This window comes from Aegilops tauschii, chromosome 1 (assembly GCF_002575655.3).
Source record: "Aegilops tauschii subsp. strangulata cultivar AL8/78 chromosome 1, Aet v6.0, whole genome shotgun sequence".
Classification (NCBI taxonomy): Eukaryota; Viridiplantae; Streptophyta; class Magnoliopsida; order Poales; family Poaceae; genus Aegilops; species Aegilops tauschii.
In genome coordinates, this window is record NC_053035.3 from 424,972,157 (window position 1) to 424,982,653 (window position 10,497).

At 48.8% G+C, this 10,497-nt stretch overlaps 2 protein-coding genes across 3 annotated transcripts; one reads left to right on the plus strand and one right to left on the minus strand.

Moving 5' to 3' along the window:
- The first annotated feature begins 307 nt into the window (after positions 1-307).
- Positions 308-2,199, plus strand: LOC109748036 (protein translation factor SUI1 homolog). 2 transcript variants are annotated; one of them, XM_020307095.3, is made up of 5 exons: positions 308-454; positions 1,148-1,255; positions 1,508-1,719; positions 1,796-1,849; positions 1,941-2,199. In XM_020307095.3, the coding sequence occupies exons 2-5, from the start codon at positions 1,219-1,221 to the stop codon at positions 1,983-1,985; spliced, it is 348 nt and encodes a 115-aa protein (XP_020162684.1). In that variant the 5' UTR covers positions 308-454; positions 1,148-1,218; the 3' UTR covers positions 1,986-2,199. The 2 variants fall into 2 exon arrangements, with proteins under 2 accessions (XP_020162684.1, XP_073356293.1); XM_073500192.1 differs by having other exon boundaries at positions 429-682.
- Positions 2,200-3,236: 1,037 nt separating this feature from the next.
- Positions 3,237-6,646, minus strand: LOC109748029 (uncharacterized). Its single transcript, XM_020307092.4, has 3 exons — positions 6,144-6,646; positions 5,146-5,250; positions 3,237-5,043 (listed from the first exon to the last, which is right to left on the minus strand). Exons 1-3 carry the CDS (start codon positions 6,456-6,458, stop codon positions 3,490-3,492), a joined length of 1,974 nt encoding a protein of 657 aa, XP_020162681.1. The 5' UTR covers positions 6,459-6,646; the 3' UTR covers positions 3,237-3,489.
- Positions 6,647-10,497: the final 3,851 nt, after the last annotated feature.

Here is a 10,497-nt window from a genome sequence, read left to right on the forward strand (position 1 = left end):
GGCAAAAATCTTAAATCTAATCGATGCATATTTTGGCTTGAAAGACAATGTTAACAATCTTCTCCAATCCGAGTGTTCCATCGATGTATCCTTCATCGGGAGGTCCCTTCGAATTTGAACGTTCGGTGGTTATCGGCGTCCTTAATTAATTAATTAATTAATTACTCTGTGTAATGACAATTTCCTGGCAATTAAAGAATAGTCATGAATAATAAAATCTATTAAAAAGGCTTTTCTGGATGGGTCGGAGGGAATCCAGAACCCTAGAGCCGTGTACAGCCCCCCTCTCTTTGCATAAGGCGGTTTGCCTAATTATACGTTTCCTCCCGCTATAAGTGCGCGACGCCTCCCGGCCGGCCAAGCTCACATCCGCCTCTCTCTCTCTCTCTCTCTCTCTCCTCTCACCGCACCGCGTCCCCTCCCTCTCCTGTCGCGTGCGCTCCGCCAGCAAAAGGTAACCACCCGTTTTCCCCTCCCCGATTAAATCCGCGTGCTAGCTTCCTCCAAGATTTGGGGATCTTTAGGCGTCTCGTCGCGAGCTCTCTCGATCGCTCCGCGCTCCCGCGGTTAGTGATTCCGGAGGCCGGCGGATCTGGCGGCGGGGGCCTGGGGGAAATTTTTGGTGCCCGGATTTGAAGCGATCTGTTCTTGATTTCGCGTTCGTGTCTGCTGAGGAGTCGGGGTGGGTGAGGCGATCTGTGTCGGTTTAGTTGTCGGGTGGTCAGGCTCTCGGGAATTTCTTATCTTGGTGATTAAAAAAATTGGGGGATTAATTTTTTACGGATCGATGGTTATTCTCGTGATCTGTTCCGGTAGAACTCCGTGTATAGCTTAAATTGACGCGATTCGTTCGCGTACGGGAGAACTTGGTCTCGTTATTGGTGGGGAAATGTTTCGATGCGTCGATTTGTCGCGCTATGCGCATCTCGGATTCCCGTAATCCTCGGAGAGTTTCATCTCTGTTCATCTGTCCCCCGGGAGGTCTGTAGATCTGTTTCGTTTTGGTCGATGAAGTTACTAGGTCTCGGCTAGGCACGAGGGTGCCTGATTTGCTTAGGTCCTGCATATCGCTTTCAGTTGTCATTTGTTTCCATTTAATCATCAAATTCAATGAATGGCATGTGATGGATATTGTGATGCTGCGCAGCTTCCACATAAGGACCAACAAGAGAAACCTTAATCTGTTCGGTGCCAGTCAAACCTCAACAACAAAGTTTCATGTCTGATCTCGACGTTACTCTGCCATCTGCCTTCGGTATGCTTCCATTGCATCCATGTCTCGCTTCTCATGAAATAAATGCTAAATTGAACATTCTGTAGTTTGATGTATGTAATTTAGTCACTTTGAGCTTCTCAAAACTAAATTGTAGTCACCTGATTATCCTAAACAAGGGTTTGGTGTTCAATCTGGTCCCCTTGTTATGATACTTTCATGTTACTCATCGTGACCTTGGTATGTACATGAGCTCTACCTACATGTTGTCTGATATGGTGTCTTCCTCCGTAGATCCTTTTGCTGAGGCAAATGCTGAGGATGCTGGTGCAGGCCCCGGCGCAAAAGATTATGTGCATGTGCGCATCCAGCAGCGCAACGGCAGGAAGAGTCTGACCACTGTCCAGGGCCTGAAGAAGGAGTTCAGCTACAACAAGATCCTCAAGGATCTCAAGAAGGAATTCTGCTGCAATGGCACAGTAGTCCAGGATCCGGAGCTAGGCCAGGTATGATACTGCCGGCCGTGCTTCAATTGCTTTTCGGCCTGATGCTGTTATACTGACTATGATTTGCCCTCTGCAGGTCATTCAGCTTCAGGGTGATCAGCGTAAGAATGTTGCTACTTTCCTAGTCCAGGTACCTTCCGACGTCTAACAAGACGAACACCATTTATCATTCTGTCAAACGTTCTTGTGACTGATTATACCATCCTTTCTGTTTTGCAAAGGCTGGGATTGCGAAGAAGGAGCTCATCAAGATCCACGGCTTCTAAGCCTTAGCCGCCTCCGATAAATGCTCGAACCGCCAGCCAGTTCTTCTCTATATTGAAGACATAAGGCATATATACTGCCGCCCGCTTGTTGAACCGTGTCTTGCTTGATGCAAGTTGTGTTGTCACCTGATTACTATGCTGCTGCAGTACCAGCATATCAGTATGGTTTGTCTAAGATGTTGCCGACTAAATAAAAATCTGTATCGTTTGGCTATGGCTCTGGTTTTGGTCCCAAGTTTCGTTTCCTTCGTCGTCGCGATCGTGGATGTTTGTTTTCTTGTTCGTCTGATGAGCCTAATGTGCTGCGTGCTGGTTGCTACTGCTCCAGTATCTGCCGATTCTTGGCCCACATCGTTTTGTCGAATCCTTAGTCGGCAGTAGGTCGCAGACAAGGACGAGTCATCTGAGACCACACCGCTAAGGGGAAGCTTATCTCATGGCGCTGGCTCGACACTGTAGTTAACCATGTGCTCCACGTTTACTGTTCCCAGATTCCAAACGTTAATCATCTGTCAGCAAAACTACAGAAAGCGTATAGTCAATGCGAAGTCACGGGGTCATCTACTGTGGAGCACCTATACGTGAGGTACCTGAAAAATGATGCATGTCAGTCACTTCTCTTTCTGGTCATCAGATCAATATCCAACTGTCAGGAGCACGCCGCCATCTGTTCATCTTCTTCCTCCTTCCCTGTGACGGTTCCTCCTCCTACCCTGTGGCCTACCTATAGCCATAATTCCCTACCTGCCGCCCCCCTCCCCCATCGCCATGTTGGCCACCGTCCCTCTTAAGCATCGCCCAGATGAACACCTCCGGCAGCCCCTCTCCTGCACCCCTGGTTAAGTTTCGGACTCGCCATTGCCGGCTCCCACTCGCACACGGCTCGGCCTTGCTGTGGCCAGTGCTCCTCATGCTGTCCCGCCTTCAGCTTCGCGCTTTGGCAGAGAAAACTGACTGACGCCACAAATAAGTTTAGGCACCTGAGATTTAGCAAAACCGAATACTCCACAGCCCAAGGGTGCAGATGATGAGTCTCACACTTTCACATAGTAAGATAGCTCCAGCATCCAGATGAGCACACGCAAACTTCTCTATAAATGCGAAGCTCCTCTACAGCAGATGACCTCTCAAATCAGTTTGGTCACAGCACCTCCAGTTCCTACGCAAAGTTTCGGTCCAGCTCAAGAAACATACATCATCACCAGGACAAGAAACAGACAGAAGCAGCCACGGTCAAAGTGTCTAGAGACATGCCTAAGTAATGCGTTTGATTGAAAAATACTACTGATACTACATTTGATTACAAGGGCGTCGTGAAATTTTCTATGCGAGCTAAAGGGCTATCAGAACATCAATTAGGTACAGCCGATGATAGCACCCATTTCAGGGACCAATGTTACTACAAGTGATTTCTTCTTCCAGATCAGGCACCCACCCCGTGTACAAGGCAAGATCGTCCTATATTCAGAAATACGAGTAGGATACAGCGTGTGGCCGGGCCATCCTATATCTTCTGCTTCAACGCTTGGCGCAGCTGGACCTTGCGGCCGTCGAATCTCGAATCCAGAGGCTTGGACTTCAGGCTCTGCTTCTTCGCGCCCTGGGGCCATTCGATGCGACCTTTCATCGCGCGCACCACGTGGGGGTTCACCAGCTCCGGGCTCCACTCGCCCACGCTCGGCGAAACCGTGCACACCTCGCTGCCCTTCAGGGTGGGCGAGAGAGCGGAGTTCGACATTCTGCCGCTGGAGAGCATCCCGTTCAACAACTCTGATCCTGTTTTCTTGCGGCCATTGTCGTTGTTTGATGATCTCCAGAGTCTGGCGAAAGAAGGCCCTCTCTTCCGGTACTTCTCTGCTGTGGTCGAACATACTTCGCTGATACCGCTGATGGACCTGCAGTTTTCAGAATTGTCGTCGCAGTCCGTTCCGCTCACCGATGCGCCGTTTCCTCCACAGAAGCCGTTGACTGATGGTTCACTCCCACCTGGTGAGTTGCTCGAGCCGTGCTCGTCGACATGGCTGACAGTCTCCCATCCGCTGTCATCTTCCTCTTCATTTCTGGCACAGGGTTGATGGGGATACCTCTTTGATGGTTTTTCCAGGAAGATGTCAGTTTCAGGACTAACTGTGTGGATCTTTGTTGCATGACCGATGGGGATATCTCCATTACACTGCCCAATCTCCTTCTCGTCAGTGTCTTCCCTCTGTCTGAGCTCCTCAAATACAGCAAAAATGTCCTCTGACGCAGGTGGCGGTTTGTAAGAGAACTCCTTAATATCATGAAACTTCATAGAGCAAATTGCTTCCCTTAGCCTTTCTGCATCTCTTACCATCTCTTTATCTGCAGTATTGCCTCCGTGGGAACTGAGGAAAGCCTCAACCTCAGACTGAAGGTCGCTCAGATGTGAATACTTGCTGTCTAGTGTCAGCTTTGCATCAACGAGCTTCATCTGAACCCTCTCTTCGCGCCAAACCTCCGCCATCTGCAGCATCTTCCTTTCTTCCTCCAGCTCATCTCTCATCTTCATAGATTCACTCTTCAGAGCCTCAACCTCAGCTTTGTCTTCCGCAATCTCCTTTGCTAATTCATCACACACCTCCTCCATAAGCTCCCTGGCCTTCCTCTCCTTTTCATAATCTTGCAAGTATCGCTTTGCCACCAACTTCAACTCGGATACCTCAGTGGCCAACTTGGAATTCATAATTTCTGCCCTTTGTCGGTTCTTCCTCTCCCGGTTCAGACTCTCTTTAACACCATCAAAGATGTCTCGAACCTTGTCATGCTCCCTGCTCTTCCAGGAAGCCTTTTCCTCAGAAAGGCTCCTTAACATGTGATCAAGCTTCTTCTTTGCAGACCGACTCTCAGCTTCAAGCTCATGAATCCTGTTGTGAGCCTGCATAAGCTCTGCTCTTAGTGCAGAGATTTCTGCATCAGCACTCACTGGATAACGATCAAAGGAATCGCAGTCAGCATCCCTCGACGTGTTCAAGCAACGACGGTCCCACTTGGTTGCCACCTCCATTTCGATTCGAGGTGATGGAGAGTAAGCTCCCACCTAATTTAGGATCAAAATCATTCTCATTAATAAAACAAGATCAGAAAAGAAAATGGTGAACTGTACTCTTAAGTAGTAATAATTTGTGAACAAGGAATATACCTCATGAATGCTGCCGTTGCCAAGAGGTTTTCTTCCTGACCTGCCTTCCAGGACAGCTTTGTAGTAATTGCACCGATCCGGCGTATGCAGAGGCTTCGGGTTAGGCTGCAAATTATCTCTGTTAGCTCATCACCAACACTTCAAAACCACATATTAATACTCCCTCCGTCCCAAAATAAGTGTCGTCACTGATTTAGTACAAAGTTATACTAAGTAGGTGACAGTTATTTGGGGACAGAGGGAGTATATGTTACAAAATCTACAAGTCAAATGGAGAAAAAAATGTTCAAAGCCACCCATTGGATGGTCACCATTACAGATAGTAACACTAACAGCAATATATAGGGACCACAAGGACCCTGATTAGAGGGTAGATAATAATGGAAACATGGAGATGTGACATCCCTGGGCCCGATTAATGGAGATACAGCTAACACTAAGCAATCTAGGACGGCAATGATCACCAATTGGATCAACAAAGGACATGGACATGCTCAAATCTAACATAAAACCCGACATGATAGTGGTACCAAATTGATGCGGAAACATGGACCCTGCTATCTCTCCCTAAATACCAAAATTTACCCAGCGAAGTAGATGCACAGCTTGCTACACATTATGACGCAATAAGCAACATTTATGCTAGATAGTCACATTCCACCTCCAACTAAAAATGCTCAGCGGCAAAATGGTCCCTTCGTCCGTCGAATCGGCGACGCGGTGTGCCGAGACAGTAACATTGTGACAAAATTCGCAGCCATGGCACCCGATTCCCTTCGCCCATCGGATGCGGGGACACCTAGCTTTCAGAACAATCAGCTCAAAACTTGTAGAAAAAGGGTGACAGAGCACCAAACGACCAAAATTCTAACTAGTTCGTCGCTGGTTGCATTCCACCAGAGGACGGCCACAACGAAACCCTAGAACGCCACAGCAGCACAGACGCACGCAGCCACGGGGAAAGAAGATCCACGCTGATCTGGGAGACAAACCCCTACCTCGGGCCGTCGCCGCGGTTCCTCGGGCACCGGGTGGACCCGCCAGAGCGCCGCGGCGATCTTCCTCACGGAGGCGGCCCCCGCGCCGACACGCGCGGCGGCGTCCCCGGGCCAGCGGAGCGGCGGGGTGGCGGGCGGCGCGGCCGCCACGCGGCGCGCGGACGCCGCCAGGGAGGGGCTCTGCACGCGCAGCCGGCGGCGGGGGCGGGGGCGAGAGGCGGGCCCCGGGGAAGCCGCAGCGACCGCGGCCGGCTCCCTCGATCTGGGCGGCGGGGACTTGGCCTGCGGCGTGCGGGGCCGGCGGGAGCGCGCCATTGGCCGCGGGCTCGCTCGCTCGCTCAGTGGGCGTCGGCGGCGGGCGGGGGCGGTGGCATTCACCGGTGGAGGGAGGGAGGCGGATGCGCGTGCGGGTCTGCGGGCGAGATCCAGTACTGCTGGTGCCACGGCAGGGGACGCCGTGGTGTGTGTGTGCCCAGTGGTGGTTTTGATACGACTGGCGGTAGTGCTACGAGTAGTACTAGTAGTAGTAGTAGGGGTAGCTGCGTAGGCTCGTGATGGAGGCTGGAGAACGTGGGATGAGGGAAAAGGGAAGGGGAAAGGGAGATGGATGGAATGGAATGGAAGGATTTGTTTTGCTTTTGTTTCTCTTCTCTCGTGGATTTGGTAGTAATTTGGGATTTGGAATTTGTGGCTTGTGATGGTGAAATGTTTTTGGGTTGAGTCAAAAATGGTCTAAGTTGAGCTGTTTGGATAAAAGACACAATAGTGATTTAGGGCTTATGGGATATCCACAGTGAGTTGTGTTTGTGAGAGTATATACCTCAAAGTTTTAGAACAAAAATTTAGTAGCAATATCACTTGCTAAAATTTGAATGAATATGACTTTTCGTGTGCTAAGAAAAAGAATGGAAATGGGCGAGGGATTATGGTAGCGAGTACACATACAAAAATATTCGCAAAACAAAAACTATGCATATTAAATTTGACCTCATGCAGTTCACAAATTTTGCTACGACTTTTCACAATGTACCATATGGTATTTTGACTTCATGGAGGTGTGCGCCCAACTAATTGAATTTTTTCGCATTTGCTAATCATCAAGTCCCCTTTTCGGCTTAGCGTGAGCCCGAAACGGGGGCAGCATGAGCATCGCCAGGGACGGCGAGGCCGAGCGGCAACCGACGATAGCTGACAGGAGTGAGTCCAAAACTTGACGGGTGCAGGTTGATGAGAAGGGATGGGGTGGTCACCGGAGTTGTCGTGGGTCGAAGGGCTTAGAGGGATGGTCAAGGTGGTGGCCAACACAACAGTGGGGGGAGGTCAAGGCGAGAGAGGACTAGGCGCGACAGCGCCCGCGGGCCGGGAGGCGGAGGCAAGTAGTTAAGGGTAGGTAGGTCGCGGGGGTGAAGGACGAACCGTCACGCGCAGAGGAAGAAGAACAGTGCACGCACATTCGGCGTTGGATGTTGATCGGACGGACGAGAGAAAAGTGACTGCTCAAAAGAAAAATCAAGTACCTCATAAACACGCGCTCCCCATTCTTCTCCTTCGTCGGTGTGCGTGCAAAAATCTGAAAACTAGTTTTCCTGTGAGAACACAGACAGTGAATTTTGCGACTCAAGTTAATTTTAGTTTGGTTATTATACGGGGACGCGGTTTAATAACACAAAACGGGGAACCAAAAGTGGACAGTTTCAATGAGAACGCCGCCGTACATGCCCCGTGGACCACATCACGCTATGAGGATGTCGCTGGAAAAGATAGTTCGAGTGGTGGCCGGCGAAGACCCATGGATCCAAAAGGAGGAGCAGGGTCGTGGTTCAACGAGAATCTCCGTGCACCACCCACGCCGGAGACGTTGATGATGGCCGGCGAGGACCTGGCAGGGAGAGTGTGGGGCAGGCAGTGCTAATCCTCGAGAGATGGAGAGAACGCCATGCGCCTCCTACACGTTAATTAGACCAACACGAGTGACCGACACTTTAAATTCCAGCGTGCCATCGTCGGTAAATCCATTTTTAGATGCACAGCGTTGGTAAATCAATTAATTTGGGTATAGTACTTACTTCGATGTAAATTAATTGCAAATAGAGGCCATGTCAATTAATTCGGCTGGGAGGTAGTACTTTTTCTGCCTGCGAAAGGCCTGATATGGACTGGCATATGAAATTAGCTCAAGCCGAAAGGGGATTTTTTTTTGCATGGTAATACGTGTATCATTCATATCATAAAGAACAAAGTACAAGTCACGTAAAGACCGACATGACAAAACTGAAAAGATAGCAGAACATCTCTGAGCTTAACACCAACATCCGTCACCTGCCTCCAGCACCACCACAGCAGCCACCGAAGAAAAGAATGACGAATCACCTCCTCGCCCGAGCTCGACACGGCTCCATCGCTGATATGCAGTTTTGCGGACCTCCAAGGTGGCTCGTCAAAGGGGGTTATTTGATTATGGGCACATGAATGGCACGATGGTGCATGTACACGTGGTGGTACAATACAGCCATGAACGGACTCGTTCCATGAATCTGCGTGGTCCTCCGTATCTTGCAGCAACTGCAGAGGCATCCGTCCTACTACTACTGTACTCTACAAAGACTTGAAGGGAGTACGTATGTACAGTAGCTGGCATGTACCAATCGGTCATAAAAGTCAATTTAGGGCGTGTTCAGTTCAGTAGGTACTGTACTGGATCGGTGCCCCTCTAGTGAGCATTGCAGCCACCCACTAATCCATAACTACTACTCCCTCGGTTCCTTTTTATAGGACGTTTTAGACACCTGATTTTGAACTGTCCTGACAGCTCTCTGAACTATGTAAAACGTCTTATAGTAAAAGTGAACAGAGAAAGTGCCTGTTTCAGCAATTTTTTGATGCATGCCCTACAAGAGAGACAGCCTCCAACTTTTGAATGCCTCTTGCATGGTACGGTCGCAGAGCATAACACCAACCAACGTACCCAACGTACCACTACAAGATATAAGCACGTACCACCCGTAAAACCTAACAACGTGGAACATGGCCTCCACTCTCCCTCGATCCATCGGCATCGGGCCAAGAAAACCCGGATACGATGCTCCCATGCATATCAACCTCCGAATCATAACCAGACCGACGTGCGGAGCACCTAGGCTACGCCGCCGGTCACGGAGTTCGCGCCAGCATGGCCTGCCTCTTTCTAGGCCTTTAATTGGAGGGAGTGCTCACATGAAACTTTGCATAAATGCTGAGGCATGCCTACGGCCATACTACTGCAAAGGAGAGGAGTCTACCAACCAATGCAAAATAAGCATATCTTGGGGATTTTGTCATGTCTTTGCGTCTCAAAGTCTTGCCATGTTTGTAAGTCTTGCAATGTTCTCGGAAGATTATGATGTTACATTCTACCAACCGATTAGTAGACCAACTGGCTACTTCATTAGGCTGATTGAAACTAGTTTAGCATCTCGTTGCTTACGTGTTTACGGTAAATAATTGTGATGGTGCTGTCTTTCCTCGGTCGATCGAGAGATGATTTAAATAAGTCACCGCTAAGGACCATATGGGCTATACAAAAGATTCGTGTATAAGTATGAAATAGGCAATAAACTTGTGTCAGCCAGTTATCAATGTGGATTCGGAAATTCCCAATATTTATTTTTAAATCGACCTAGTTATAGACACGCAAAAGACCATCCATTTCCTGCGAGAATAAAGAGGGTTCCAAAACGTGTATCGTAGGTGACACAAGTCTTGATTTATGAAAGCAACGATATAAGGGAAAATACCCAATGAAATAATTGAAGTTCTAAATTTATTCTAAGTTAGACTTGCTTATGTTTGAGCGACCCCATAGTGAAAAGTATTGAGATCTACAACATCAAATACACATTGTACGAAAGTATATTTCATAGGAAATTTCATGAGATTAATTTGGTGTGTTTAGATGTTACTAATATTTTTTATAGACTTGATCAAACATATATAGACATAAATTAATTAATTTTTTACCCGCAAAAAAAATTAATTAATTTGAAACGAACCCGTCCCAACTCAAATCAAAATCAAATACAAAAAGAAACAAACCTGTCACTTCAATTATTTTGGACTGTAGGTAGTACCTGCGCTGACGAATGGTTACGCTTCCGCCCGTGCAACATTATCGTGGGTGACGAAATTGATGGCCACCTCGTGTCCACTCTCCCGTGGAGAGCTGCTGCGAGTCTCGATTGAACGAGGTTCCAGTTTTCTCGTTGATGCCTTAAAAATGGTGGCGGTGACCATCCCCATTTCCCAGCCTGGCCAAGTACTCCACCGCACGCATGCATGCACCTTCTCCGGGCGGCATGGCGCGGCGTGGCACGTACGG

Bases quoted from the DNA above. Each gene is read 5' to 3' on its own strand.
- LOC109748029 (XM_020307092.4), bottom strand. From the start codon at position 6,458: ATGGCGCGCTCCCGCCGGCCCCGCACGCCGCAGGCCAAGTCCCCGCCG. The intron at 5,251-6,143 runs GTAGGGGTTTGT...GATAATTTGCAG, and splicing joins AACCGCGGCGACGGCCCGAG to CCTAACCCGAAGCCTCTGCA. The intron at 5,044-5,145 runs GTATATTCCTTG...ATCCTAAATTAG, and splicing joins GCAACGGCAGCATTCATGAG to GTGGGAGCTTACTCTCCATC.
- LOC109748036 (XM_020307095.3), top strand. From the start codon at position 1,219: ATGTCTGATCTCGACGTTACTCTGCCATCTGCCTTCG. The intron at 1,256-1,507 runs GTATGCTTCCAT...CTTCCTCCGTAG, and splicing joins TACTCTGCCATCTGCCTTCG to ATCCTTTTGCTGAGGCAAAT. The intron at 1,720-1,795 runs GTATGATACTGC...TGCCCTCTGCAG, and splicing joins AGGATCCGGAGCTAGGCCAG to GTCATTCAGCTTCAGGGTGA.